At 42.3% G+C, this 25,410-nt stretch overlaps 1 protein-coding gene across 2 annotated transcripts in view; it reads left to right on the top strand.

The window, feature by feature from the left end:
* The window catches only part of Luc7l (LUC7 like), a 28,833-nt gene extending 4,748 nt beyond the window's left edge, over positions 1-24,085 (top strand). For both annotated transcript variants that reach the window (XM_075941407.1, XM_075941408.1), the window contains 8 exons: positions 1,763-1,861; positions 7,402-7,512; positions 8,655-8,798; positions 13,852-14,028; positions 15,942-16,030; positions 17,730-17,759; positions 18,333-18,500; positions 19,861-24,085. In XM_075941407.1, coding sequence (XP_075797522.1) covers positions 1,763-1,861; positions 7,402-7,512; positions 8,655-8,798; positions 13,852-14,028; positions 15,942-16,030; positions 17,730-17,759; positions 18,333-18,500; positions 19,861-20,002 — 960 coding nt within the window. In that variant the 3' untranslated portion in view covers positions 20,003-24,085. The remainder of the gene's footprint in view (positions 1-1,762; positions 1,862-7,401; positions 7,513-8,654; positions 8,799-13,851; positions 14,029-15,941; positions 16,031-17,729; positions 17,760-18,332; positions 18,501-19,860) is intronic.
* Positions 24,086-25,410: the final 1,325 nt, after the last annotated feature.

Genomic DNA, 25,410 nt, shown 5'->3' with positions numbered 1-25,410 from the left:
ACATGTGATTAGAATACATAATACATTGTGACTAGTCTTATTGACAGCACACCACTTACAGGGATAAAGCCTCAAAAACCAAAAAAATAAAAAAAAAAAAAAAAAAAGAAAATGTTGGCTTACAAAACAGTTACACAATAGCCCGGAATGGGATATAACAAAGGTTTATTTATTTGGGGATAAACTCAAAGTAAGGGTACCGATCTGCAGTCCTCTGCCTGCACTGGGAACTGGAACCGAATCCCCCAGCTAACAGAGTCCTGCACATGCTTTTTTGTCTGCATTTATGAGACCATATCCAAAGTGGGTCAGTATCTTAAAGCCTATTGGCTGAAGGAGTTCCCACAGCACTGCCCACTTTTGTCTAATACAAAACTATATATAAAGGAACAAATATCAGGTATCATCCAGGGAAAAGAAGAGGCAAAAGTATACATAAAAATTAGAATTACAACCAGCACCCACAACATCAAACAGGGAAACACATGTTAAATGTTTCAATAGTTATCCTATCTTAAAGAGTCAAAGTCTTATATTAAAAATGGCTAAGTCATGAGAGGAAAGTAACTATGACTATCTAGCCTTCAATCTCATCGAAGACTTGAGAAGGGAAATAATATTACTTGAGTACGCAGGAAGTACAATTAAGCAACTCGCAAAAGGTGCAGGAAATGACAGAGACAACCAGCTACCTGGGCAATCACCCAAAGTCTCATTTGTACCGTGGGACATCCAACTTTGACTAAGGCCTTGAGTATCTGACAGACTTTTTGCAGAGGCAGGAAAATTTGAAAAACTATCTTACCCTTTCTTGACAAGGTCTGGCAATCTTTTTGCTTGTATCCTGCTTGTCTAGTCTGGACATCGTGCATTTTGTCAGTGGTCGAGGCAGGGGCAGTTTTTTGCCCAAAGACCAGTTTTGCCAAGAAGAAAACAAGCTCCAAGTGGAGTGTCTGGTGTTGCCACAGCAAGAACAAAGAAGGAAAGAAAAATACAGGGACTGGAGAGGTGGCTCAGTGGTTAAGAGCATTTGCTGCTTTTATAGAGGATTCCAGTTCAGTTTCTAGCACCCACATGATGGTTTATAACTGTGTAATTTCAGTTCCAGGAGATCTGATTTGCCTTCTGACCTCTGAAGGCACCAGGCAAAACACTCACAAATAAATTTTTTTTCCCCGAAATGGGTTTTTCTATGTGTGGCTTTGGCTGTCCTGGAATTCGCTCTATAGACCAGGCTGGCCTTAAACTCAGAGATTCTCCTGCCTCTGCCACCTGAGTGTTGGGATTAAAGGCATGAGCCACCACTGCCCAGCTAAATAAATCTAAAAAATAAATTTAAAAAATGCATTTTTAGGATATATCTCGTTTCTTTTTTGTTTATGTGATACGATCTCGTTGCCCATGCTGACCTTGGACTTACTATGTAGCTGAAGGTGAAGTTAACTTTACATTCCTGACCCTCCTGCCAAGGGCACCGATTACAGAAATGTGTCAGTCAGTGTGCCTGGCTTTATTTCTTTTGTTGGAAACTAGGCTACGTAAGTCCAAGTTGGTCTTTAACTTACTACCCTGTTGCCCCTCAAACTCTTTAACTGTTGAGATTATCATATGCCATTACACTTGATCCATTTCTTATTTATTATCTGTAAAACTATATTGTTTACTTCAGTGAAAGTTGAAATGCTAAATCATATTAACTTCATGCTTACTATAATGAATAGGTGTTAATGTTTTAATTTTTTTTTTTTTTGATTTCCCACAGCGCATGGATTTAGGAGAATGTACCAAAATCCACGACTTGGCCCTCCGAGCAGATTATGAAATTGCAAGTAAAGAAAGAGACCTGTTTTTTGAATTAGATGTAAGATTTTTTTGGATGTTTATTTATCCATGCTACAAAGTATCAATTACTATTGAAAGTAGTGTAATGTCTGTGAGTTATAAAGCAAAGTAATTAAATAAGCACTTGTTAAGAATCTTAAGTTCTAGAACACAGCAGATGCCATCTTATGTGTGTGTGACTCCCAACTTATTGTATTGAATTTCATTTCATTGTTTGCTTTTTTTATGTGTCTATTATAATATATACTGATAGCACATGCTATGTATAGCAAAGGAAGATCTTGAACTCCTGAGCCTCTTTCTGAGAGCTGATATTACAAGGCCATATGCCATCATGATAGATTTGTATAGTGTTGGCAGTTGAACTCAAGATACCGTTATTTTTTCTACTGTGTAGTACTCCATTGTGTAATTGTACCACATTTTCCTTATCCATTCCTCGGTTGAGGGGCATTTAGGTTGTTTCCAGGTTCTGGCTATGACAAACAATGCTGCTATGAACATAGCTGAGCACATGTCCTTGTGGCACGATTGAGCATCCTTTGGATATATACCCAAAAGTGGTATTACTGGGTCTTGAGGAAGGTTGTTTCCTAATTTTCTGAGAAATCCTGTTCTCACATGTGGGGCCTCCAGCTCCACCGTCCCCTCCCTAAATTGGTTACAGTAACATGAGCAATACAGGCACAAAGTATTTTTTTTAAAAAAATTGTGTATGTGTATGTATGTGGGTATGTGTATATGAGTTCGGGTACCTGTGGAGGCCAGAGACATCAGATCCCTTTTATGTTGAAATTATCTGCGGTTGTGAGTCACCTGACAAACTTGGGTCTTTTTTTTAAGATTTATTTTATGTATGTGAGTGCTCTACACCATTATGTCTTCAGAAGAGGGCATCAGATCTCATTACAGATGGTTGTAAGCCACCATGTGGTTGCTGGGAATTGAGCTCAGAACCTCTGGAAGAACAGCCAGTGCTCTTAACCACTGAGCCATCTCTACAATTCCCCAAACTTGGATCTTATTCAAGAGCAGCTTTGGTTTTAACCACTGAGTCATCTCTCCAGTGCCACAAAGCACTTTTGGTTCTTTTTTGTGGTCATGTATTTGTAAATTCAGGAATGCATAGCTTGTCTATAAGTATACATACCTTCCTTGTCCTCTGGAGACAGCCAAAGAATCAGGTTAATATTACTGCTGCAGACATGCCTGGGTGATCTCCTTTTAGTCATATTTCAGAGCAGTTCCCAAAAGGGGCATGTCCTTGAGAAATTCTAGCAAAAGAGCAAGAGCGGGGGTGGGGGGTGGGGAGTGTTGGATGTTGTATTAATAGAAAATTGCTAGAATTATGTCACAGGTTTATTCAAACATTGCATGGAAGTTCTTTATATATATATATATATATATATATATATATATATATATATATATATATATATTTTGGATTGTTGTTATTTGATACAAGGTCTTGCAATGTAGCCATGGCTGTCCTAGATCTCACTAGGTAGACCAGGCTGGCCTTGAACTCACTATGTGAGTATCCCCTGAGCACTGGTATGGCAGGGGATGCATGCCCAACTTGCCTTCAAAAGGTTTAAAGCTCCTTTTTGGGGGGTTGGGGGTTGAGGGGTTCATGTAGCCAAGGCTAATTTCTTTTTATTTATTTATTTATTTTATTTATTTATTTATTTTTAGCTAAGGCTAATTTCAAACTTTCTTTGTAGCTATGGATTGATTCTCTCTCCGAAGTGTTAAAATTATAGACATTTACCTAAAGTTAAGTAGATACTTTTCTGTAAGAATAGTAAAGATGAGACTTTATCTATACTCCCAGCACTCAAGAGTTTAAAGCAAGAGGTTTGTGGTTATAGGCAGGCATAGCAAAGTTGAGAGCTAGCCAGGATACATAGTGTAACCCTATTTTCTGTTCTACCCCAAAACAAAGCAACCTAAAATGTAAAGCAAGTTACTTGAATTTACTGGTACTTTTGTATATTCTTTAATTTTTTTTTTTTTTTTTTTTGGTTTTTCGAGACAGGGTTTCTCTGTGGCTTTGGAGCCTGTCCTGGAACTAGCTCTGTAGACCAGGCTGGTCTCGAACTCACAGAGATCCGCCTGCCTCTGCCTCCTGAGTGCTGGGATTAAAGGCGTGCGCCACCATCGCCCGGCTTCTTTAATTTTTTTTTAATGTTTATTTTAATGTGTAGAAATATTTCATTTGCATTTATGTCTGTGGACCACATGCATACCTGGTGCCCATGAAAGCCAGACAGGGCATTAGACCCCCTAAAACTGGCGTTAGATAGTTAAGAACTGCCATGTGGCTACTGGAAACAGAACCTGAGTTCTCTGGAAGAGCAGCTGGTGCCCTTCACTGCTTGAGACATCTCTTCAACCCCCTACCCCCCTTTTTTCTTTTAGAAGCCTACTTACCTTCGTTACTCTTTTTGATGCTAGAATTAAAAATGTGTTGTACTATGCCTGCTCAACTTTGCTCTCTCTTGCTCTCTCTTTTTTAGAAAGACAGTGCTGGGAATTGAACTTGCCCTTAACACATACTGGGCAACACTTCATTGGTGAAGTGTTTTTACTCTGTCCTGTGGCCTTGTTTCTATCTAGGCTCTGAGCATGGAAGGAAGAGAGCATAGTTATTTGGGTATCATGCAGGGATGAATATGCCTGGGTGCTCTTAGAAGTTGGTTTCATTGTACCATTATGTGGGACCACTGTACACATTCTCGTAAAGGGTAGATTGTGATTAGAATCTGAGTTTTTGCCTGTGGTGGTGGCACATACCTTTAATCCCAACACTTGGGAGACAGAGAGGCAGATAGATCTTCGTGTTTGAGGCCAGTCTGGTTTACATTGTGAGTTCCAAGACAGCCAGGGCTGCATAGAGAAACTTTTTCTTGAAAACCACCCTCCAAAAAAAAAAAAAAGAATTTGAGTTTTAGACTCATCTTTTTCTGTTATGTAAATTTGTCCTTTTGTAACTAATCTACACTTGAAACACTTTGAAAGGAGAGAAAGGGACAGCAAAACAGACTTAGTTTTTAAAGAACATGCCTGTTTGAAGACACTCCATGATCTGGGTTGCTTGTTTTGTTGTGTAACCATTTCGTTTTTAGATTTTTAGACATTTGAGTCCATTACTTCTGTAGAAGGAGCTGCGGGCTGTGTTTCTGCCGCCCGGCTCCTGGTTGCCTGGCTAGCTTATGCTCCAAAATAAGGACACACAAACTGTATTCATATAAACACTGCTTGGCCCATTGCTATTAATGTGTGTAGCACCACGAGGTGCGCTTACCAGGAAGATTCTAGCCTACGCCCATCCTGGGTCGGAGCTTCACCGCGTCTGCCTCAGAGAGCAGAGCTATGGCGTCTGAGCTCACTTCCTCTTCCTCCCAGCATTCTGTTCTGTTTACTCTGCCTACCTATGTTCTAACCTATCAGGCTAAGCAGTTTCTTTATAAACCAATGACCTTCCTCTATCACATTACCATTGGACTAAGAATCTGCTTAAAATAGAGGCATTTTAGTTGATAAAGGTGTGGCTCTGCATGACTGCTTTGAGTGAGTCATTGATCTTCCCTATATATATAATGCTGAGTATACAGTAGGGGAGCACTACTTGAGTGGGCTTAAGGATACCTCAGGATCCTGTATTGGGGCTGTTATTCTGGGTAAGGACAGGTGACCAGCTCTTCATCTTTCCAGAGGTACAGTTTGCAACTGTGGTAGCAAACATAGGTCACACCCTTTCTCCTTTTCTTTCTCCCCTCCCTTCTTCCTTCCTCTTTTGGGGTAGAGCTTCACAGTGTATGTATCCTTGACTGCCTTGGAACTTGCTTTGTAGACCTGGCTAGCCTGCCTCTTGAGTGCTGGGATTAAAGGTGTTGGCTACACTGCCTGGCTGTCTCTTACTACTTTTTCTTTTACATACTAATCCCAGTTCCTCCCTCCCCTCCCCCCTTCCCCATCTGTTTCTCAGTGAGGGTGAGGCCTCTTACTATTTTTATGTGAGTTCTAGGACTCAGATTCAGTCTTTTTTTTTTTTTTAAGATTTATTTATTATGTATACAGTGTTCTGTCTGCATGTATGCCTGCACACCAGAAGAGAGCACCATATCCCATATCATTACAGATGGTTGTGAGCCACCACTTGGTTGTTGGGACTTGAACTCAGGACCTCTGGAAGAGTAGCCAGTGCTCTTAATCTCTGAGCCATCTCTTCAGCCCCAGATTCAGTCTTAATACTAACTTGCTTTCTCAACAAAGTCTTTATTATTCACTGAACCACCTTCACACTGAATTTCTCCTCTACGTGTGGGTTGCCTCTCTTTATTCTACAATATAGCCCCAAACTGGCCTCCAACTCATAATAATCTTCCTGCCTCAGCCTCCTGCTGTGTGCCTGTGAAGGCCAGAGGACAGCCTTGGTTGTTTTTTTGTAGGTGCTGCCCACTTGTCAATTTTTTTTTGTTTTTATTTTAACCTTTTTTTATATTTATTTGCTTGTATGTATATATACACACAATTATGGGAATGGGTTTTCTCTTTCCATCATGCAGGTTCCAAAAGAGTAAATTCAGATTAATCAGGTTTGGCCTCTAGTATGTTTACCCACTGAACTATCTTGCTAGCCCCTCACCTGTTATTTGAGACAGTGTTTCTCTGTCAGTGGCCTAGGATGTGCCAAGTAGATAAGACTGGCTGATGGAGAAGCCCAAGAGACCTACCTATCCCCACCTCCCCAATACTGGAATCATAAAGGCTCACTGCCACATGTAGATTTTGGAGGGATTGAACTCAGGTCCTTATGTTTGCATGACTAACACCTTACTAAGCAATTCCCTCAGTCCATTTTCTTGGTAATTTTAACAGAGAGTTGGAGATCTTTCTACAGATTTTGGAAATAAGTAAATGAGATAGCAATTTGGTTTAAGATGACTCTAATTATGTTAATTATGATAAATTTTTAAGCAGAGTATCAGCTCATGCTGTCCCTATAGATGCCATAGCAGAGATAGGAATTGCAATTTAATTTCTTTTTATTTATTTTTTATGAGGCCAGGTTTCATATGTAACCCTGGAACTCCCAGAGATGTGCCTATCTCTTCCTCCTGAGTGATGGGATTAAGGGCATGTGTCTGCCTGATATACATAGGGAGTATTTTAAGTCCAAAAGGACTACATAGTATGACTCTCAAAACAAAGAAAAAAACGTAAGCTTGTGTTCCTATTACATATATAGGTGCCAAGACTATGCAGTGTGCAAAGTGTGATGTGCACACCTCTCATCTAGCACTTTGGAGGCTAAGGGAAGAAGATTGTGAGTTCAAAGCCAGCCCAGAGTACATGGCAAGTTTTGGGCCAGCCTGATCTGTGGGACTTTATCTGGAGAAACTGGTCTGCAGGTGTAATTTAGAAGAGTTCCTTTCTAGCATACTTGTAGTTTTGGGTTTAATCTTAAGCACTTCTCTTCGCAAATAAAAGACATAACAATGACAAAAAAAACTATGCGGTATTGATCATAGTTGTTTGCTTTCTCCGAACTAGGCAATGGATCACTTAGAGTCCTTCATTGCAGAGTGTGATCGGAGAACTGAGCTTGCCAAGAAGAGGCTGGCAGAAACTCAGGAAGAGATCAGTGCGGAAGTTTCTGCAAAGGTATATTAAGTGACTGGTATAACTCTCTTTTTGTCTCACCCTCACACTAGTTGGGAATTCTGTGTAGATGGTGCTTTCTAAACTGATTGTTCCCAGTGGAGATGGACTGTGGCCAAGGCATTTGGAGCCTGCTTTCCTTTCTTTTCTTTGACCTCACAGAGATTTGCCTGCCTCTTGAATGCTGAGATTAAAGGCATACATCACAAGATGTGAGCCAGTACTAATTTACTGTGCATATTACTTCTTAACCTAGAAATGGATATGAAAATGCCTTCAATTTATCCTAGCTGCTGGTAAAGATACATAAACAGGTTCAATCAGTTGTACATTTGGAAAAATAAAACTTTTTTAAATCAAAAAAAGATGTGGCGGTGTGGCGCATGCTTTTAATCCCAGCACTTGGGAGGCAGAGGCAGGTCTCTATGAGTTTGAAGCTAGTCTGGTCTACAGAGTGAGTTTCAGGACAGCCAAGGCTACACAGAGAAACCCTGTCTTGAAAAAAACCTAAAAAAAAAAAAAAGAAAAGATGCATGTGTGCTGGGAAGTTCTAGTAATTAGATTATTTTGCTTGCAGCCTACGTTTGTATGTTAAACCTTGAATTTTACTACTCCTTCCCAGAGGACATAAAGAGACACAGAAAATAACCAACATGTTTTCGGGGAGGAGGCCTTTTGTTTTGAGGCAGTGTTTCTCTGTGTATCTTTGGAGCCTATCTTGTCCTGGAACTAGCTCTGTAGATAGACCAGGCTGGCCTTAAACTCACGGAGATCCACCTGCCTCTGCCTTCTGATTGCTGTGATTAAAGGTGTGCGCCACCAGTACCCAACTAACGTGTCAGTTCTAAAGTGAACGGCATGTGCTCCATTGCAAAACAAAAATACCATGCAATGGAGTAAATGGCTTGCTTAGAATCTGGTGTAATGATAGTAAGGCTGTCATAGTTTTGTTTTGAAGTGGTCTTTTGTGGTTTAGGATGACCTTGAACTGACATCCCCACTCCAAGCTTCCATCCAAAAGTTACTGAGTCTGGATATTTTCAGAGGAATAGGATAGGCATACAGCAAGAAGAAGAGAAATACTTATTTTCTTTGTAACTCAAGGTATTGATGTTTGGTGTTTTTATCTGATTTTCTGTCCTTAGGCAGAAAAAGTGCATGAGTTGAATGAAGAAATAGGAAAACTCCTTGCTAAAGCAGAGCAGCTAGGAGCTGAAGGAAATGTGGATGAATCTCAGAAGATCCTTATGGAAGTGGAGAAAGTTCGTGCAAAGAAAAAAGAAGCAGAGGTTGGTTGTTGCTTATTTTTGAGACATGGAACTTGGTTATCCTGGAACTTGGTATGCAGACTGTCCTTAAACTTTAAATCCTTAAAGATTTTCTTGCTTCTCCTTTCCAGGTACTGGGATTAAAGGCATGCATTTCTCAACGTCTATTTATTTATTTATTTATTTATTCATTCATTTATTTATTTGTGTGTGTGTGTCTGTGTCAGTATTTTGCTTACATATATGTGCGCTTTGTACATGTGTTCAATGTCTGGTACCCCTGGAGAGCAAAAGAGGGGATTGATTCCTCTGAAACTGGATTACCCATGTTTGTAAACTGCCGTGTGTGAGTGCTGGGAACCAAATCCAGGTTCTCTGGAATAGCAGCAATATCCCCCCCCCTCCAAAAAAAAATAGGGTTTCTCTGGGTAACATGCCTGGCTGTCCTGGAACTCACTTTGCAGACCAGGCTGGCCTCGATCCGCCTGACTCTTGAGTCCTGAGTGCTGGGATTAAATGCATGTACTATTAGCGCCCAGCTTTTTTTGTTTGCTTGTTTTTTTTGGCTTTTTGGGTTTTTTGAGACAGGGTTTCTCTGTGTAGCCCTGGCTGTTCTACAACTAGCTATGTAGACCAGGCTGATCTTGAACTCACAGGGAGCGTCCTGCCTGTGCCTCCTGAGTACTAGTATTAAAGGTGTGCAATATCACCACCCAGCTTTTGTTTTTTGTTTTTTAAACATGCTGTCTGACTTTATAGTCTTGGCTGACCATGAACTCCTTGTGCCACCAAGACTGGTCTGTAATTTTTTTTTTTTTGGTTTTTCGAGACAGGGTTTCTCTGCAGCTTTGGAGCCTGTCCTGGAACTAGCTCTTGTAGACCAGGCTGGTCTTGAACTCACAGAGATCCGCCTGCCTCTGCCTCCCGAGTGCTAGGATTAAAGGCGTGCGCACCACCGCCCGGCTGGTCTGTAATTTAAAGTAGTCCCTCTACCTGAGCCTCCCAGTTAAAATAATAATAAAAGTATAATAATTCCGGCATAATAAATACACCTATAATCCCAGTTCTTCACTGGGGAGTAGGGACAGGACACGGGACATGGATGACACACAGAATACAGACCAAAAAAAGGATGAGGAATTCAAAACCGGTCTTGACTACATAGTGAGTTTGAGGCCAATCTGGGCTTCAACAAGAAATGTAATGATAGGGAAGTAAGTGATGGTAATTCAGTAATGTTGAACATTTTACTATTAAACCATGTCTACATTCTTTTTATTCCACATAATAGTCTTTGTGACGACTGTAGTAAAAAGTTCACAGGTAGGGACAGAAATTTCCAAATTATCCTCTACAGCTCTCCCATTATCAGCACCCTCCCACCAGAGTCGTATGTTTATTGCCAAAATTTAGACATTGTCACCCCAAAGCTCATAGTTTACTTTTAGTATTGAATATTCTATGGGTATGAGAAAGTTAAAAGAACTTGTATCCATCTTTTATATAGCTTACCTAGACATTTGTTCCTAAAACTCCTTTTTGATCCATTTGTTAGGGTGTGTGTGCGCGCGCGCTGTGTCCATGGAGGATAGAAGATGGTGTCAGATTCCCTAGAACTGGAATTGCAGACAGTTGTGAGGTGTTGAGTTGGTGCTAGGAATCAAATCTGAATCCTCTGGAAGAACAACAAGTGCTTTTGACTTCTGAATGATCTTTCTAGGTCCTCCTCCTCCCATTGATATTGATGAAGATAGATTCATAAGAGAGATGACTTTGGGATGGTCTATAGGTAGGTTGGGGATAGCCTTCAAAGCTATAGCTTAGACCTTTAATAAAAGCAAAAAGTCCAGGGGTGGGGAGGAGATAAGAAAATGGTGTTTGGTGCATGGCTGGTGCCTGCTTAACTTTTAAGTATTATTGTGCCTCTTGTTCTTATAGCTGACCTGTATAGTGTCAGGGTTTTGTTGGGTGTTAGAGCAATGCTCATTGAACCGAGCAACAGGGGGAGAAGGTTGAGACCATCAGGATTATGCTTTTCTGTAGTTCTCCAAAAGTGATTGGAATTAAAGTTTGCAGCAAAGGTCGGATAGGCAGAACAGGCTAGTTCCGATCTAATGTCTCATACTCCCAGTGGACACTTACCCCACTTCTACTTGGTGGTGGCATTGTTTTGTTGTGTCTAAGCTTATGTAATTGCTTAGCTTGAAATACAAAAGAGATTTATAACACAGCTGAGATGTCTAGATAGAATTACCCTAAAAGACTGGAACCAGTGCTTGGACTGTACCTTCTACATAAGCTCCAAGTGTGACAGTTGGAAGTATCTTCTGATGACAAGTGCTCCCTAGGCTAGAGAGGAGGGATCTCTGCATCTTTTTTTTTTTTTTTTGTATTGCCTGCATGTATATCTGTGTGAGGGTATTGTTGGGTCCCCTGAAACCGGAGTTACAGACAGTTGTGAGCTGTCATATGGGTGCTGGGAATTGAACCTAGATCCTCTGGAAGAGCAGCCAGTGCTCTTAACCGCTGAGTTATATTTCCAGCCCTAAAGGGGGTCTATAGTCTCTTAGGACAGGTTGGGGAATCACGTCAGTTGATGAGTTCCTTCTGTGAAAGATGACGACGTGCAAGTGTAAGCCAGATAAAATAAACTTGTTTCTCTCCAACTTGCTTTTGGTCTTGGTGTTTTTTATAACCAAGTTAGTGATAGTAACTAAGAGAAGATTTTACTCAGTTTATTGCTACAGGCTTCCTTTTTTTTTTTTAATCTACACAGAACATATAAATGGTAGTTTCTCAGTTTTTTCTGAGTTTTCACATTAAATCCTTCTATAGTGGTGACCTTGCTTTTTGTTTTTTATTTTCATTTTTTGAGACAGGTTATCTCTACTTAACAGGCTGTCCTGGAACTCGCTTTAGACCAGGCTGTGTTCTAACTCTCAGAGATCCACCTGCCTCTACCTCTAGAGTGCTGAGATTAAAGATGTGCCACCATCACCTGGCTAGTAACCTTGTTCTTAATACATGGTGGCACGGGGGCACATTTACCTGGAAGAATTCCTGGTTAATGATGCATACATAAATGATCATTCTGTTTGGTTGGGGTTTTATTGTTGTTTGGTTGGTTTGCTTTTATTTCTATACAGGGTCTCACTTTGTAGGTCTTGCTGGCTTGGAACTCACAATGTAGACCAGGCTGGCTTTGTTCTTACAGAGATCTGTTGACCTCTTCTCTTCCTCTACCTCCTAAGTACTGTGATTAAAGGAGTAGGTCACCATACCCAGCTAAATGCCTTATTTTAACATCAGAACATGTTAGGGTTATTATAACCAGCGGTACGTGAGAGTGTATTTAAACTTGCATTTAATGTAAGCAGTTACATATGCATTCAAGCCTTTCCTTCCAAAATGAACAAAGAAGGGAGTAGTGGCACACACCTTTAAATCCAGCACTCAGAAGGCTGAGACAATTAACATCTCCACAAGTTCCAGATAAGGGCTGTATAAGTGTGATCAGTCTTTTTTTAAAAAATAGGACAAAGGAATGATTTTCTTCAGTATAGAATTTACAGCAGTGTTCTAACTGGAGTTCAAGTACCAGAAGCAGTGTGCCAAGCCTCTTTCCTTTTGTTTGATATATTTTACTTTGAGCAGAATGAGCGATTTTTTTTTCTATAAACATTTTAGTGTTTATGGAGGGTACATATGTGTTGGGTACTTTTCTCTTCAAGGAAAGTGTTAATGATGTGGCCTTTCAGAATATCTTTTAGACGTGCATTACGTATTTTCTGTATATCAGGACCCAGTTGCTGTGACTGTGCTAGTTTTTGTTTACTTTTTAAAAATATTTATTTTAGGGCTGGAGAGATGGCTCAGCGGTTAAGATCACTGACTACTTTTCCAGAGGTCCTGAGCTCAATTCCCAGCAATCGCATGGTGGCTCACAAACATCTAGAATGAGATCTGGTGCCCTCTTCAGGTCTGTAGGCACACGTGCAGGCAGAACACTGTATACATAATAAATAAAAATTAAAAAATATTTTAAATTGTGTGTGTATGTATCAATGTGAGTGTAAGTGGCTGAGGTAGCCTAGAGGCATTAGATCTTGTTTGAGTTAGAATTTTTGTAGGTTGTGAACTGCTTGACCTAGGTGCTGGGAATTGAACTCAGGTCTAATGCATGAGCAGTGTATATTCTTTAAAGCCATCTTTCCAACCCTATTTCAAAAAAATTATATATATATGTGGGGGGGTGGTATTTTGCCTACATGGATTCACTTGCTTGTGTTTAGTGCTCACAGAAGCCAGACGAAAGCACCAGAAAACATCCTGTATCTAGACTTATAGATGATTGCAATTTCCTGTGTAGATGCTGGGAACCAAACTACGGGCCTCTGAAAGAACAAGTGCTCTTAACTGCTGAGTCATCCCACTCCATCTTGTTTTTGTTTATTTCTGAAGTCTTCTCTTCCCTGCTTATCTTAGAACAGTCATTCTTTTTTTTTTAAAAAAAAATATTTATTTATTTATTTATTTATTTATTTATTTATTTATTTATTTATTTATTGTGTATGCCGTATTCTGCCTGCATATATGCACCAGATCTCATTACAGATGGTTGTGAGCCATCATGTGGTTGCTGGGAATTGAACTCAGGACCTCTGGAAGAGCAGTCAGTGCTCTTAACCACTGAGCCATCTCTCCAGCCCCCAGAACAGTCATTCTTATCTCCGTGATTTGAATGTTCCTTGTTGTTCTTGATAAGACATACATAAATGCTAGTTTTTTTAATTTATCTTTTTTCTCTTGAGATAATGTTTCTGTGTGTAGCTCTGGCTGTCCTGGAACTCAGAAAACCTCCTGCCACCAAATGTTAATTCTTTTAAAATAAACAACGAAATTGAAGTTCTTAATATACCTAAAGCTGAGCAATCTAGTTTTCATCATGATAAAATGTTGCCTATATTTCAGGTTGTTGCATTCTGGGGTCTGCATGGTGACAGTTTTGAAATGCCTCCACTTCATCTTTTATATTTTATTTGTTTGTTTGTCTGTTTTATCTGTCTAACCATAGGAAGAATATAGAAATTCTATGCCTGCATCCAGTTTTCAGCAGCAAAAGCTTCGTGTCTGTGAGGTTTGTTCGGCTTATCTTGGTCTCCATGACAATGACCGTCGTCTAGCAGACCACTTCGGGGGCAAGTTACACTTGGGGTTCATTCAGATCCGAGAGAAGCTTGATCAGTTGAGGGTATGTTGATAATATTCTTTCTGGTTTTTTTTGTACGACAGGATTGCTCTGTAACAGCTCTGACTGTACTGGAACTACTTTGTAGACCAGGCTAACTCTGAATTCAAAGATCCACCTGCCTCTGCCTCCCAAGTGCAGAGATTAAAGGAACGAGCCACAGCTTCCCTCCCCTTTTTTAAAAATTTACACTGTGTTCTGCTTGCATGTATACGTGCAGTCCAGAAGAGGGCACCAGATCTCTTTATGGCCTTGTCTATATTCTTTTTTGGGGGGGCAGTGGGAGAGGGTTTGGTTTTTTCGAGACAGGATTTCTCTGTGGCTTTGGAGCCTGTCCTGGAACTAGCTCTGTAGACCAGGCTGGTCTCGAACTCACAGAGATCCGCCTGCCTCTGCCTCCCGAGTGCTGGGATTAAAGGCGTGCGCCACCATCGCCCGGCCATTAAAATATTCTTAATATTGCAGTCTTTAGGAAGACTCAGAGGGTGAAGCATTCATCAGGAAGTAGACGTTCTAAGAAGGGCCCCACAGGTAGAAAAAGCCACCACCGCCCGGCCCTTGTCTATATTCTTTAAGTTGGATTTGAACATGTTTCTGGTTTTTTTTTGTTTGTTTGTTTGTTTTTTCAGGCAGGGTTTCTCTGTGTAGCCCTTGCTGTCCTGGAACTTGCTCTGTAGACCAAACTGGCATTGAATTCAAATAGATCTGCTTGGCTCTATCTAAGTGCTGGAATTAAAAGTGTCTCCACCACTGCCTAGCAGAAGATCAGAATTTTAAGATCATCTTCAGCTAACTGGGCAGTTTAAGATCCATCTGTTGAAACCTTGCCTTAACAAAAACATTTGCTTCTGCCTTTCCCAGTAGCATTTTAATGTACTACTTTGCATCTTTGCCAGTATGAGTTTGATATGCTGGTCATGTGAGGTGAATTGTAGATGTGGGGAAGGAAGTGATGCCACACCTAGGGGTCTATTCTCAGCCATACCTGCTTTAGGAAGGTGTGAAAAGAAACTGATAACCTGTATGCCTAGCTCAGATGAAGGATGACCCGAGTTGGAGGTGTAGAGGTGTGGTGATGGACAGGACAGTTTGCCTGGGCCTTCCTGTGTCCTCTCATCTAGAGGGTACTTGCTTTACTCACTGGGCATAGAGATTTTCTATGCTATCCCAGGCTCTAAGCAGGGAGGACTGGTAGGTTTTTGTATCATGGGGTATGACTTACTCTCCCTTTCAGGACTGTGTTTTCATCCACTCTGCCCAGATGGTGTATTACAGGATTTGTTAGTGTTAGTGGTGGGTTATAAAGGTTCTTAGCCCTTTTCAGCTGGCTTGAGTTGATGCTGATTTGATGGTAAAGTGTATCAGAGCCTTCTGGCTTCTGTCACATTTAGGATCAAGCCTGATGAATTGAATATGCAATTGTGCTGATGCACTTACCACATTAGAAGTGAGTTGCTTCTAGCTACCTAAGAGTTCCACTCCCAGCAGCAGCGTGTATGTTGTCTGACTCATGTTTCTTTTTTTATTACAATGCTTATAGAGAGGCTGTAGGATAAACAGCTAACTTGATGGTTTGGTTTGAAGCATTGTGATCAATTCCCTGTGACTTAAAAGTTCAGCCCTCCTTCGTAATTTGTAACCAAATGTATAAAATGATTTAATTTTTCTTTTTCATTTGTTCTGTTAGGGATATTTTGGTTTTTTTGAGCCAGGTGTCTCTGTAACAGCCCTAACTATCCTGAAATTAGCTCTTGTAGACCAGGCTAACCTAGAACTCACAGAGAGATTCACCTGCCTCTGTCTCCTGAGTACTGAGATTGTGTGTGCCACCACCGCCCGGCTTCCGTTAGTTTTAAAAATGAATATATTGTTTCCTAAAAGTTGTTGCTCCCCCCACCCATTTTTCATTTATTTAGAAAACTGTGGCTGAAAAGCAGGAAAAGAGAAATCAGGATCGCTTGAGGAGAAGAGAGGAGAGAGAGCGAGAGGAGCGGCTGAGCAGGAGGTAAGTGTGGGCCAGCCTTAGGAAACTGCTGTTTGCCATGTTGTGACCTGGAATAGTCAGTGTTTACCATACAAAGAATCGGGAGTTATTTACTTGTGTGTGTGTTTTTCTTTTTTTAATTTAGAGATAGGGTATCTTAGTGGTTCTATTGCTGTGAAGAGACACTGTGACCACGTTAACTCTTACAAAGGAAAATATTTGATTGTGGTTCACTTGCAGTTTAGAGGTTTAGTCAATTTATCATTGTGGTGGGAAGTAAGGCAGCATGCAGACAGACATGGTACTGGCAAAAGTGTTGAGGGTTTCTCTGTCTTGACCCACAGGCAGTAAGAAGTCTGAGACCCTGGGTGGTGTGTTGAGCATAGGAGACCTCAAAGCCAACCCTCCTGGTCCCCTTCTACACACACAGTGACAGACTTCTTCCAACAAGGCCATACTTCTTAATAGTGCCACTCCCTTTGGGGATACCACATAGGGCTGGCCTAGAATTTGCAGAGATGTGCCTGTGTCTGCCTTCTAATAGCTGAGATTAGGGCATGTGCCATCAACCTGGCTCTGGGGTGGCCTTTAAAAGAAAAATTATTACATCTATAACATACTCAGTCTGGTGAGGTATGACATTGATTTAAACAAGGGAGGAAGAAACTAGGGAGAGTTACTCTCCCCTCTTCCCCCCAAGACAGAGTTTTTGTGTTGACTTGGCTGTCCTGTAGCTAGCTCTGTAGACCAGGCTGTCCTCAAACTCACAGAGATGCACTTGCCTCTGCCTTCTGGGTACTAGGATTAAAGGTGTGGGCCACCCACCCCAGCCATCCTTGGACCCCACAGAGCCGGCTCTGACAGCTGGGCAAATAGGGACAGCTTCAGCAAATAGGGAAGGCAACAATGGATCTGCTGCTAAGCTGTAGTCTCATGGCAGTGCATTGCTATGGGAAAAATTCTCAGCTTTGAAGTGAAGGGGTGGAGGCTTTGTATGTCTCCTCCCCCTTTATTTTTTTGAATTGGTCACATGGGGCCACAGGACAGAGTTTCCTATAAGACATGTAGTTGGAATATGTTCCTGCTTGAGAAGCAGAGTGTTAAGGTGTTGAGCAAAAGCCTCCCCTGCCCCCCACACACCAGTGAGGTTCTGATTTTCGAGGCAGGAAGAGTGTGAGTGGTGTGATCTGGGCTAAGGTATTTGGGGTAGAACTGACTGGACCTGGGGTCGTGTGAGGAGGAGTGCAGCTGGCCTCGTGGTCTCTTTTCTTTTTGTTTTGTTGCTTATATATCCCTGGCTGTCATAAAACTTATTCTGTAGCCTCAGGCATCCGCCTGTCTTTTCTTCTCTGTGCTGAGATCAAAGGTGTGCACCCAGTACCGTGCTCAGTTGGCCTCTTGGTTTCTAATCTAGAATTTTCCCTTACCTTGGACAGGGAGGATGGAATGAGGAATAGGAGTAGAATTTGGCTATATTCAGTTTGAGGTACCTGAGACGTACTCAGATAGATGTATTGGATCTAATTTGAGTTGAAAGAAGAGATGAGAGCCAGAAGTAACTATGCTATCTTGAGGGACACTTTTTTTGTTTTTATAGGATCTTACTATGTTGCTTTGACTGGCCTAGAACTCTGTAGACCAGGCTGGCTTTAAACTCATAGTGATCCATCTGCCTCGGCTCCTTAGTGGTGGGATTAATGGTGTTTATTTTCCTGTTTAGGTCTGGATCAAGAACCCGCGATCGCAGGAGGTAGGTTTTCAGATCTATCACAGGGTTTTCAAGTTGAATACTTTCTTATGCAGAAACATTTAATAACTGATGTTTACAGCTTCACAACTTAGGTAGGCAAGATTGATTTGTGAAGAGCATTGCTTAGGATTTAGCACAACAGAAACACACATTCCATTACCACCACCACAAGGAAAGAAGGCCTGGAGCTTCTGCTGAGGCCTACAGACCAACTAGGAGTGTCTAAATCCTGTGTTTTGGTTTTTTGAGACATGTTTTCTCTGTGTATTCCTGACTTTGTAGACCAGTCTGGCCTCAATTTTAGAGACCTGTCTACTTGCCTTTGCCTCCCAAGTGCTGGAATAGGCATGCGCCACCACGTCTGGCCAAGTACTGTACTCTTTAGAGATATTATTTAGGGGAAAGCTTTTGCCATCAGACTAATTCAGGGGACTCTTTAGTCCAAAATTGTACATTTACGGGAGGAAAGAGAGAAATCCCAGGAAAGCTTAAAAGCCAAAAGATGCTAAGAGGAGAGAAATGGGAGGTTGACCTCAGTGATGTCTTGCTCTCAAAATCATCTGGATTTTCCAGGTCACGATCTCGGGATCGGCGACGGAGGCGATCTAGATCTACCTCCCGAGAGCGACGGAAGTTTTCCCGTTCCAGGTCCCGAGATAGACACCGGCGCCATCGCAGTCGTTCCCGGAGCCACAGCCGGGGCCACCGCCGGGCTTCCAGGGACCGGAGTACAAAATACAAGTAACTACTCTGACTTCCTCAGTAGCTGCAGCCAGGAACAAGCCTTTTCTCTTTGTGTTCCCAAGTCTGCTGGGGTCTGTCATGCTGGCCTTTTGGCCACTGCATCTGGTAGGGACAAGGTTGGGTTTATGGGAAGACAGGCTCTGGGTGACTAGCACCCTGTGTTGGTACCCTGAGAGATAGAGAGCGTCACCTAGTGCTTGGAATAGTATAAGGCTGTTGAGCTCTCATGGCCCTCTGGGTAGCACTGCACTTGGCTGGGCTTTTTGTACTTTAACTTGGTAAAGAGCAGCTAAGGTTTTTGTCTTAAAAAGGTTATGCTTACTTACCTCTCTTGTAATTTTGTTTTGTTTTGAGACCGGCCCTCACTTTGTAACCTGGGTTGGCTTGAACTCAAGGTCCTCCTGCTTCAGCCTCCCAAGTGGTGAAATGAAATGTGTATACCACCATGCTTGACATATGTGGTTTTTCCATTTTACTCTTTTTCCATTGTCTTTACATACTGCATCATACTCCACATGCATAACTTTATTGTATTCCCATTTGCTTTGTTTCTGTTACACCAAAAACTTTCCTTATTAAAGTCTTTCCTTTTATTTATTTATTTTTAAAGATTTATTTTTATTATGTGTATGTTAATGTATTGTGTCACAAATGTTAGTGTAAGTGTATATTGTGTGTGTGTGTATGTATGTGAGTGTTCGTACGTGTGTATTCTTACTGTTGGAGGACAAAACTTGTCTTGAATCCTCTAGAGCTGGAGTTACTGGTGATTCTGATGCCCTACAAATGGGTTCTCCACAAGAACATCATATCCTGACCTATTGCTCCACCCCCTTAAACTTTTCAAATGTTACTTTTTATCAGTTACTTTTAAGACCAAACCTCATCCTGTAGCACAGTCTGGCCTCTGACTTAATCACTGCTGTCTCACCTTCTTAAGTGTGAGGATTACAGGTATAAGCCACTATCCCTAAATCAAAGGGTTACCTTAATTTTTTTCTTTTTTCAATTATTATCTGTGTGATCAGTTAGATACAGATGGAATCAGGCTTGGTTGGCTGTCTTCTGGTATGTTAAGAGGCACATGAGCACCTGAGGCCAGGCAGCAGTGGAAGCAAGGGCAGGTGGATCTCTTGAGTTTAAGGCCTGGTCTATAGAGTGAATTCCAAGACAGCCACGGCTACTCAGAGAAACCCTGTCTTGAAACATCTCCCCCAGCCCATATAAAAAGGCACCTGAGCCTAGAAGGGAAATGGCCTTCTGTAGTCTAGGGCTGAGGGTCTACCTTAATGGTTCCTGTGCAGCCAGCCAGAAGGAGATGGCAGCCTCTGCTGAGCCTCTGGTTCCACTTTCCCAGGTTCTCCAGGGAGCGCTCATTGAGAGAGGAATCCTGGGAGTACGGGCGGAGTGAGCGAGGGCCCACTGACTGGAGGCTGGAGAGCTCCAATGGCAAGACTGCATCGCGGAGGTCGGAGGAGAAGGAGGCTGGCGAGATCTGAACCTGGCTCTGGCACTGTAAATAGTCTGACAAATGTTCAGCACAGCCTAAATTACCCTTTATATTTGCTGGATACAACTCATCTTTTGTAGTTAAAATTTCTATTGTTTGGCCCTAGCTGTGAGTTTCTAGAGTTGTTCAGAGCTGCTCCTGTGTTTGGGGTTATGTTGTATAGGAACAAATAAATTTGGCGGCTGCCTCGTGACAGCTGTGTTGGGGTGTGTGCTGTCCTCTACTCTAGAGGCACTTCACTAGGACCCTGCACCTGTGGAGATAAAGGCTGGTGCTGCCATTACCTTAGGAAATTGTCCAGATGTCTGACCACTTTAACTTTAGCATCCTGTGTGCCAGGGCACTCCAACACACTTAACTGAGCCAGATATTTGTGACTTCTCTGCCTGGCTCACATGCTGCGTCTCAGCTACTCAATGCAGACCATAGAGCCGGCTCTGGGTGTGAGGGGGCGGCCATACTGCACACTCATTTCCTTAGGGAGAGCTATAGCTATCGCAACCTTAGCTTAGGGAAGCAGTTCCACTTAGATGGAAAAAAGACATAGATGGCCTCTAACTGCCACTCAGGAGGTCCTTGGGAAAGGCTTGCGGCTTAGGTCAGGTATCTTGGGTGGTTTACTCTCAGGGTGGACTTATTGTCAACCCCTGAGTATATGTTGTTCACAGAGGACCAATGCCTTAAGACCAAAGTGAAACCTAAATAGAAAGGATATCTGAATAGGAGCTTCTTCCCTTCACTTCTCGGGGGGGGGGGGGCTAGAGTTTGTTTTCAGAAGGAGCTTTAGTTGGTTGTGTTAAACATAAAAGCTTCCCCTCTCCCTGCCATGCTTGTAAAAGTTTAGGTGCTGTCTTGAACTGTTGGTTTGATGGTCACACATAGGATCTTGAGATCTTGTAGTGTGGCTCCTGGTGCTGCCCTGGGTTCTCTTTTACAGAGGATGTGTGTGGGTACTTGCTATGCTGGTGTGTGAAACAGACTTTACCTTGTCAACTGTCTCCATACGAAAGAAGGTAGGGTGGAATATCTGTGAAGGACCCACTGGGTCTCAGTGCTATGCACAGGTGCCATTGTAGGTTTCATCTCTAGCCCCTTGGCCTTTAGGTGGGAATCAGTTTAGCTCTGCTCTGTTGTCTTCCTAGAGTAAAACTGTACCTGGTCCCAGGTGAAAATTTTGACTAGCTGTGGACTCTTACTAGGAACATTTTGCTTCCTGGACTCTTTGGGAGCTTACCTGGACAGTTCTCCTCAGAGCCAACATCAGCATGTCTGGTTTGGATCCTTTTCTGTCTACATATAAATTTGTATGTGGAGAAACAACTGTTTTGTTTTATCAGGGTGTAAAGTTACTAAAAACATTTCTGTGCCCTGGCCTTTGGTACCCACAGAGGATAATTTCTGGGCTCATGTGGCAGACTGCAGCTACTGGGGTACAGTAGGCAGACCCTCTGCATAAGTAGAATCCTTTGGGTGGTCAGTGTCCCTAGAGTTGCAGAAAGGCTGCTTGCTTCAGTCTCTTGTGAGGTTTTTGTTTGTTTGTTTTTTTTGGGTTGTGTGGGGGGAACAATCTTGCCCTGTTAATCATGCTATTGAACTTCAGGGCTCAAGATATTCGTGTTTCTGTTCCCAAATAGCTGGCACAGTTGACTGTGCCAACACATCTGGATGCTTTGTTTTATTGTTTTGTTTTGTGATTGTTGTTGGGTTTTTTGTTTGTTTTTCTAGACGGGGTTTATGTGAATATCCTGGAACCTATTTTACAGAACCAATTGGCCTCAAACTCAAAGATCTGCCTACCTTTGTCTCCTGATGTTTTGTTTTCTTAATTGGAATTTTCATGGAGAAAGGGAACTAGGACAGATGACCAGAGATTTGTTGTGTGTGTTTGTGGGGGTGGCTCAGGGCATTATGCAAAAAGTTATGGAATCTACTATATGCAACCTGAGGGCCCCAGGTACTGATTAGGTTCCAGGCCCAAGAATTTGAAGAACCAGTAGTTTTCATCCTGGCCCTTTGTGAAGCCCAACAACCAATACCATCCACAGGCCAGGGCATAGGAGAGAAGGTGGATGTCCAGCTCAGAAAGAGGATATATGCCCTTCTTGGATCCTGTTATTCTTTCCAGGTCCTTGGTGCATGGGTGATACCAGTGTATTGGGCAGGGAGGTCCTGTCTTTGGCTGGTGATTCTAATGCTTCTCAAATCCACACTTTTTCCCATGTCATATAATGTGTGTCATGCATGTGCTTTGGGGATGATTTTACAGGTTTTTTTTTTCTTGCTTATACAAGACATAGATTACTTTACAGGTTCTTGCACTTGTTCATACAGGACATAATTTGCCTTATGTTGAGTAAGAACTGAAGGACATGGATGTGCAGGACATATTCCTGTGCCTGGGACATAGCAAATAGGGCAGCAGGTTAAAATCAGGTTTCTGTGATGACCCTGATTGATTTTAAGGCAGGAAAAAGGCATTATCTTCTCTCTGAAATCAGATGAAAACAGGGTTTAGTAGCCCCTGGTCCCTTGACTACATGAGCAGCACTTGTACTGGGGACCCTATTTCTATCCTAGGTGGCCTATCAATGAATTAGGCCCAGCCAATATGTATCTGAAAAAAGTCAGGAGGATGAAAGTGAAGCATCCCTAGAGAGTGTCTGACCAAGGCTGCTCCTGCAGTTATAGAAACTGTGATACTGTTATTCTCTGAGGGATAAAAGCTGCAGGTATTTCCCAGAATAGCCAAATCTGGTCTCAATATTTGTGACGAATAACCCTAGGCCTGCCAGGTTAGAGGCCTCTTGAATCTCCTAATGTCCCATGGTCATTTTAACAGGTAAAAAGATTGGACCTTTATCATATTAACTTGGGGATCTGTGACTCTTGGTCCTTGATCCGTGTACTGGAAGGGTAAGCCCTTTGAACTCAGAGGATGTGAGAGAGAGGAGATGCAGGATATGCCTCCTTAGAGAACGCATCTCCGGTTCAGCAATACTTGTTTACCTTGATAGGGACCCCTCCAACAACAGCAGGGTCAGTCCGCCACTGGTTGTGAGCTTTATTCTGTAGTTTGGTCTTGGGATATATGAGCTCTGGATTCCAGAATTAGCTATGACCTGGGAGCTTTATGTTTCCCTGGGCTCCCAAGCCTTAGGTTTTTCCTACTTGGCATGCATTATTAGAATACACTGAATTTTAGTGTGTGTTTTATCTTTGTCAGTGCCCTCTTGAGTCGTTAAAACACTTCCTAGGGTCTGCTTACTGCTGAAATGAAAGCAATTGCTTCTCAGATAATTCAGTGGACAGCTGTTGGGTGTCTTGACTCCTAGCACATGTTCCTTTCAGAACAGTGACATTTGTGGAATGCCCGTGATGTGTTCCTGAGATGACAGCAAAATGCAACAAAGCTTTCTATATAAACCATCATTATAGCCATTTCTGATGTGTATGTCAGTGATGTTTATGTATCCACAGTATTAGTCATCATCACTGTTAGCAAGTTGCAGAATGTTTTCATCCAGACAGAAACTCCAGCCCACTCCCAAAACTATTCAGCTCCTTCCTGAAGCCCTTGGCAATCTGGAACCTGTTTTCTGTCCCTATAGTTTGCTTATTTGGATATTTCACAAACTTGGACTCATGCACTGTATGGCCTTTGGTGTGTTGGCTTCTGCTCAAGGTTTTTGCAAAACTCAGCGGCATGATGTAATCTCGTTACTTTTATGGGTAAAAAAAATTCCATTCTGAGTGTGAGCTACATGTTTTTACTCACTCTGATGGTTAATATCAACTTGATGGGTTTTAGAATCACCCCATGAATGTGTCTGTGAAGGTGTTTCCAGAGGTTTTAGTGAGAAGACCTACCCAGATATAGGCTGCATTATCCTATACTCTGAGGTCCAAGACTGAATAAAAAAGAGGAAAAGAGCTGAGCACCAGCCGTCATCTCTGCTTCCTGACTGCAGATGCAGTGTGACCAGCTGCCTTAAGTTCCTGCAACCGTGACTTCCCCACCACACAAGGACTGTACCCTTCTACTGTGAACCAAAATAAAACTGCTTCTCTCAGTTGCTTTTGTGAGGTCTTTTGTCACAGCATTGAGAAACCAATCTAATATACACTCACTTTCTAATTCTTACAGTGTGCTGCAGCTGGGATTATCACTGATGCTCTGCCATGACTATTTTCCAAAAATTTTTCATGGGCCCAGAGGAAAAGACACTGACTGCTATTTCTGTCCAGAATTCCTAATAATTCCTGACTTTGTAGTTCCTGGCTAGGTTCATTCCTACCCAGCATTTGTTTTTGTCTTTTTCTTTTGAGACAGCCTCACTATACAACCCTTGAAATCACAGAGGTCTGTCTCAACCCAGGGTTTTATAAGAGAACTGGGGATGTATTGATGCCAAGCCTGATACATCATACCCACACTCTGCTCTGCAAGGTGCGTGTGTGTCTAGGGGAGCATTTGGTTAAGCCTTCCAGCTCTCTCTCTAGCTTACATTGTGGTGGGTGCTGAGGTGGGCCATGTATATGTGTCTGCATGGTATGGAAGGTAGCAGTAATGAAAGATATTGTATTCCAGCAAATGTGTGTTGTACCCCGCTGGGAAACCCATGATAAAAGTAAATGTAGTCAGGACACAGGATTGTCCAGAAATCCTGGGCAGAAGTCTCTGCTTGACCCCTCTTCCCTACACTTCAACATCTCTCTGCTCCCTGCTCTTGTCTGACCTTGTGCCTCAGCACAAGTCCCAGCCTAGGGATATGCCCCATTCTAGACCCTAGAGGCATTGCTGCCAGTTGTGACCCCCTTGGGGATCATATATCAGATACCCTGTATATCAGATAATTAATTCACAACAGTAGCAAAATTACAGTTATGGAGTAGCAGCAAAATAATTTCATATCACCACAGTGTGCAAAACTATTAAAGAGTCACATTAGGAAGATTGAGAACCACTGCTTAGGTCCTAAAGGCTTCCATAAAACAGCACAAGTCGTGGCACCTGTGCAGATGCAGACAACCCAGGCACACAGGCTTCTTCCTACATAGGCTTTATTCAAAGACCAAGAAGTATGGATGCCAGGGAGGGAGGACAGCCAGGAGACTCCAGTTTATTAGTACTTGGAGGTCAGCACTGTTCACAGAGGCAAGGAATTTGTCTAGAGATGCCTGAACCACAGGGGTGGACTCAGCCTGAATGTGGCAAGCAAGGGTCACTGGCAGGCAGTGGCTCAGGAGCAGCTGCAGAGACAGGAAGTTTCAGATCCTGACTGTAGACACCTAGACACTGGGCTGAAAATTTTGAAACCACTGTACTCACTGCTCTGGGCTCAAGGGGTCCCACGCCCTTCCTGCTGGTCCTAGATCCTGCTCCCCACCCCTGAACAC

Source organism: Microtus pennsylvanicus, chromosome 11 (genome assembly GCF_037038515.1).
Source record: "Microtus pennsylvanicus isolate mMicPen1 chromosome 11, mMicPen1.hap1, whole genome shotgun sequence".
Lineage (NCBI taxonomy): Eukaryota > Metazoa > Chordata > Mammalia > Rodentia > Cricetidae > Microtus > Microtus pennsylvanicus.
The sequence above is the reverse complement of the archived record's forward strand: the minus strand, read 5'-3'. Positions and strand labels throughout refer to the sequence as shown.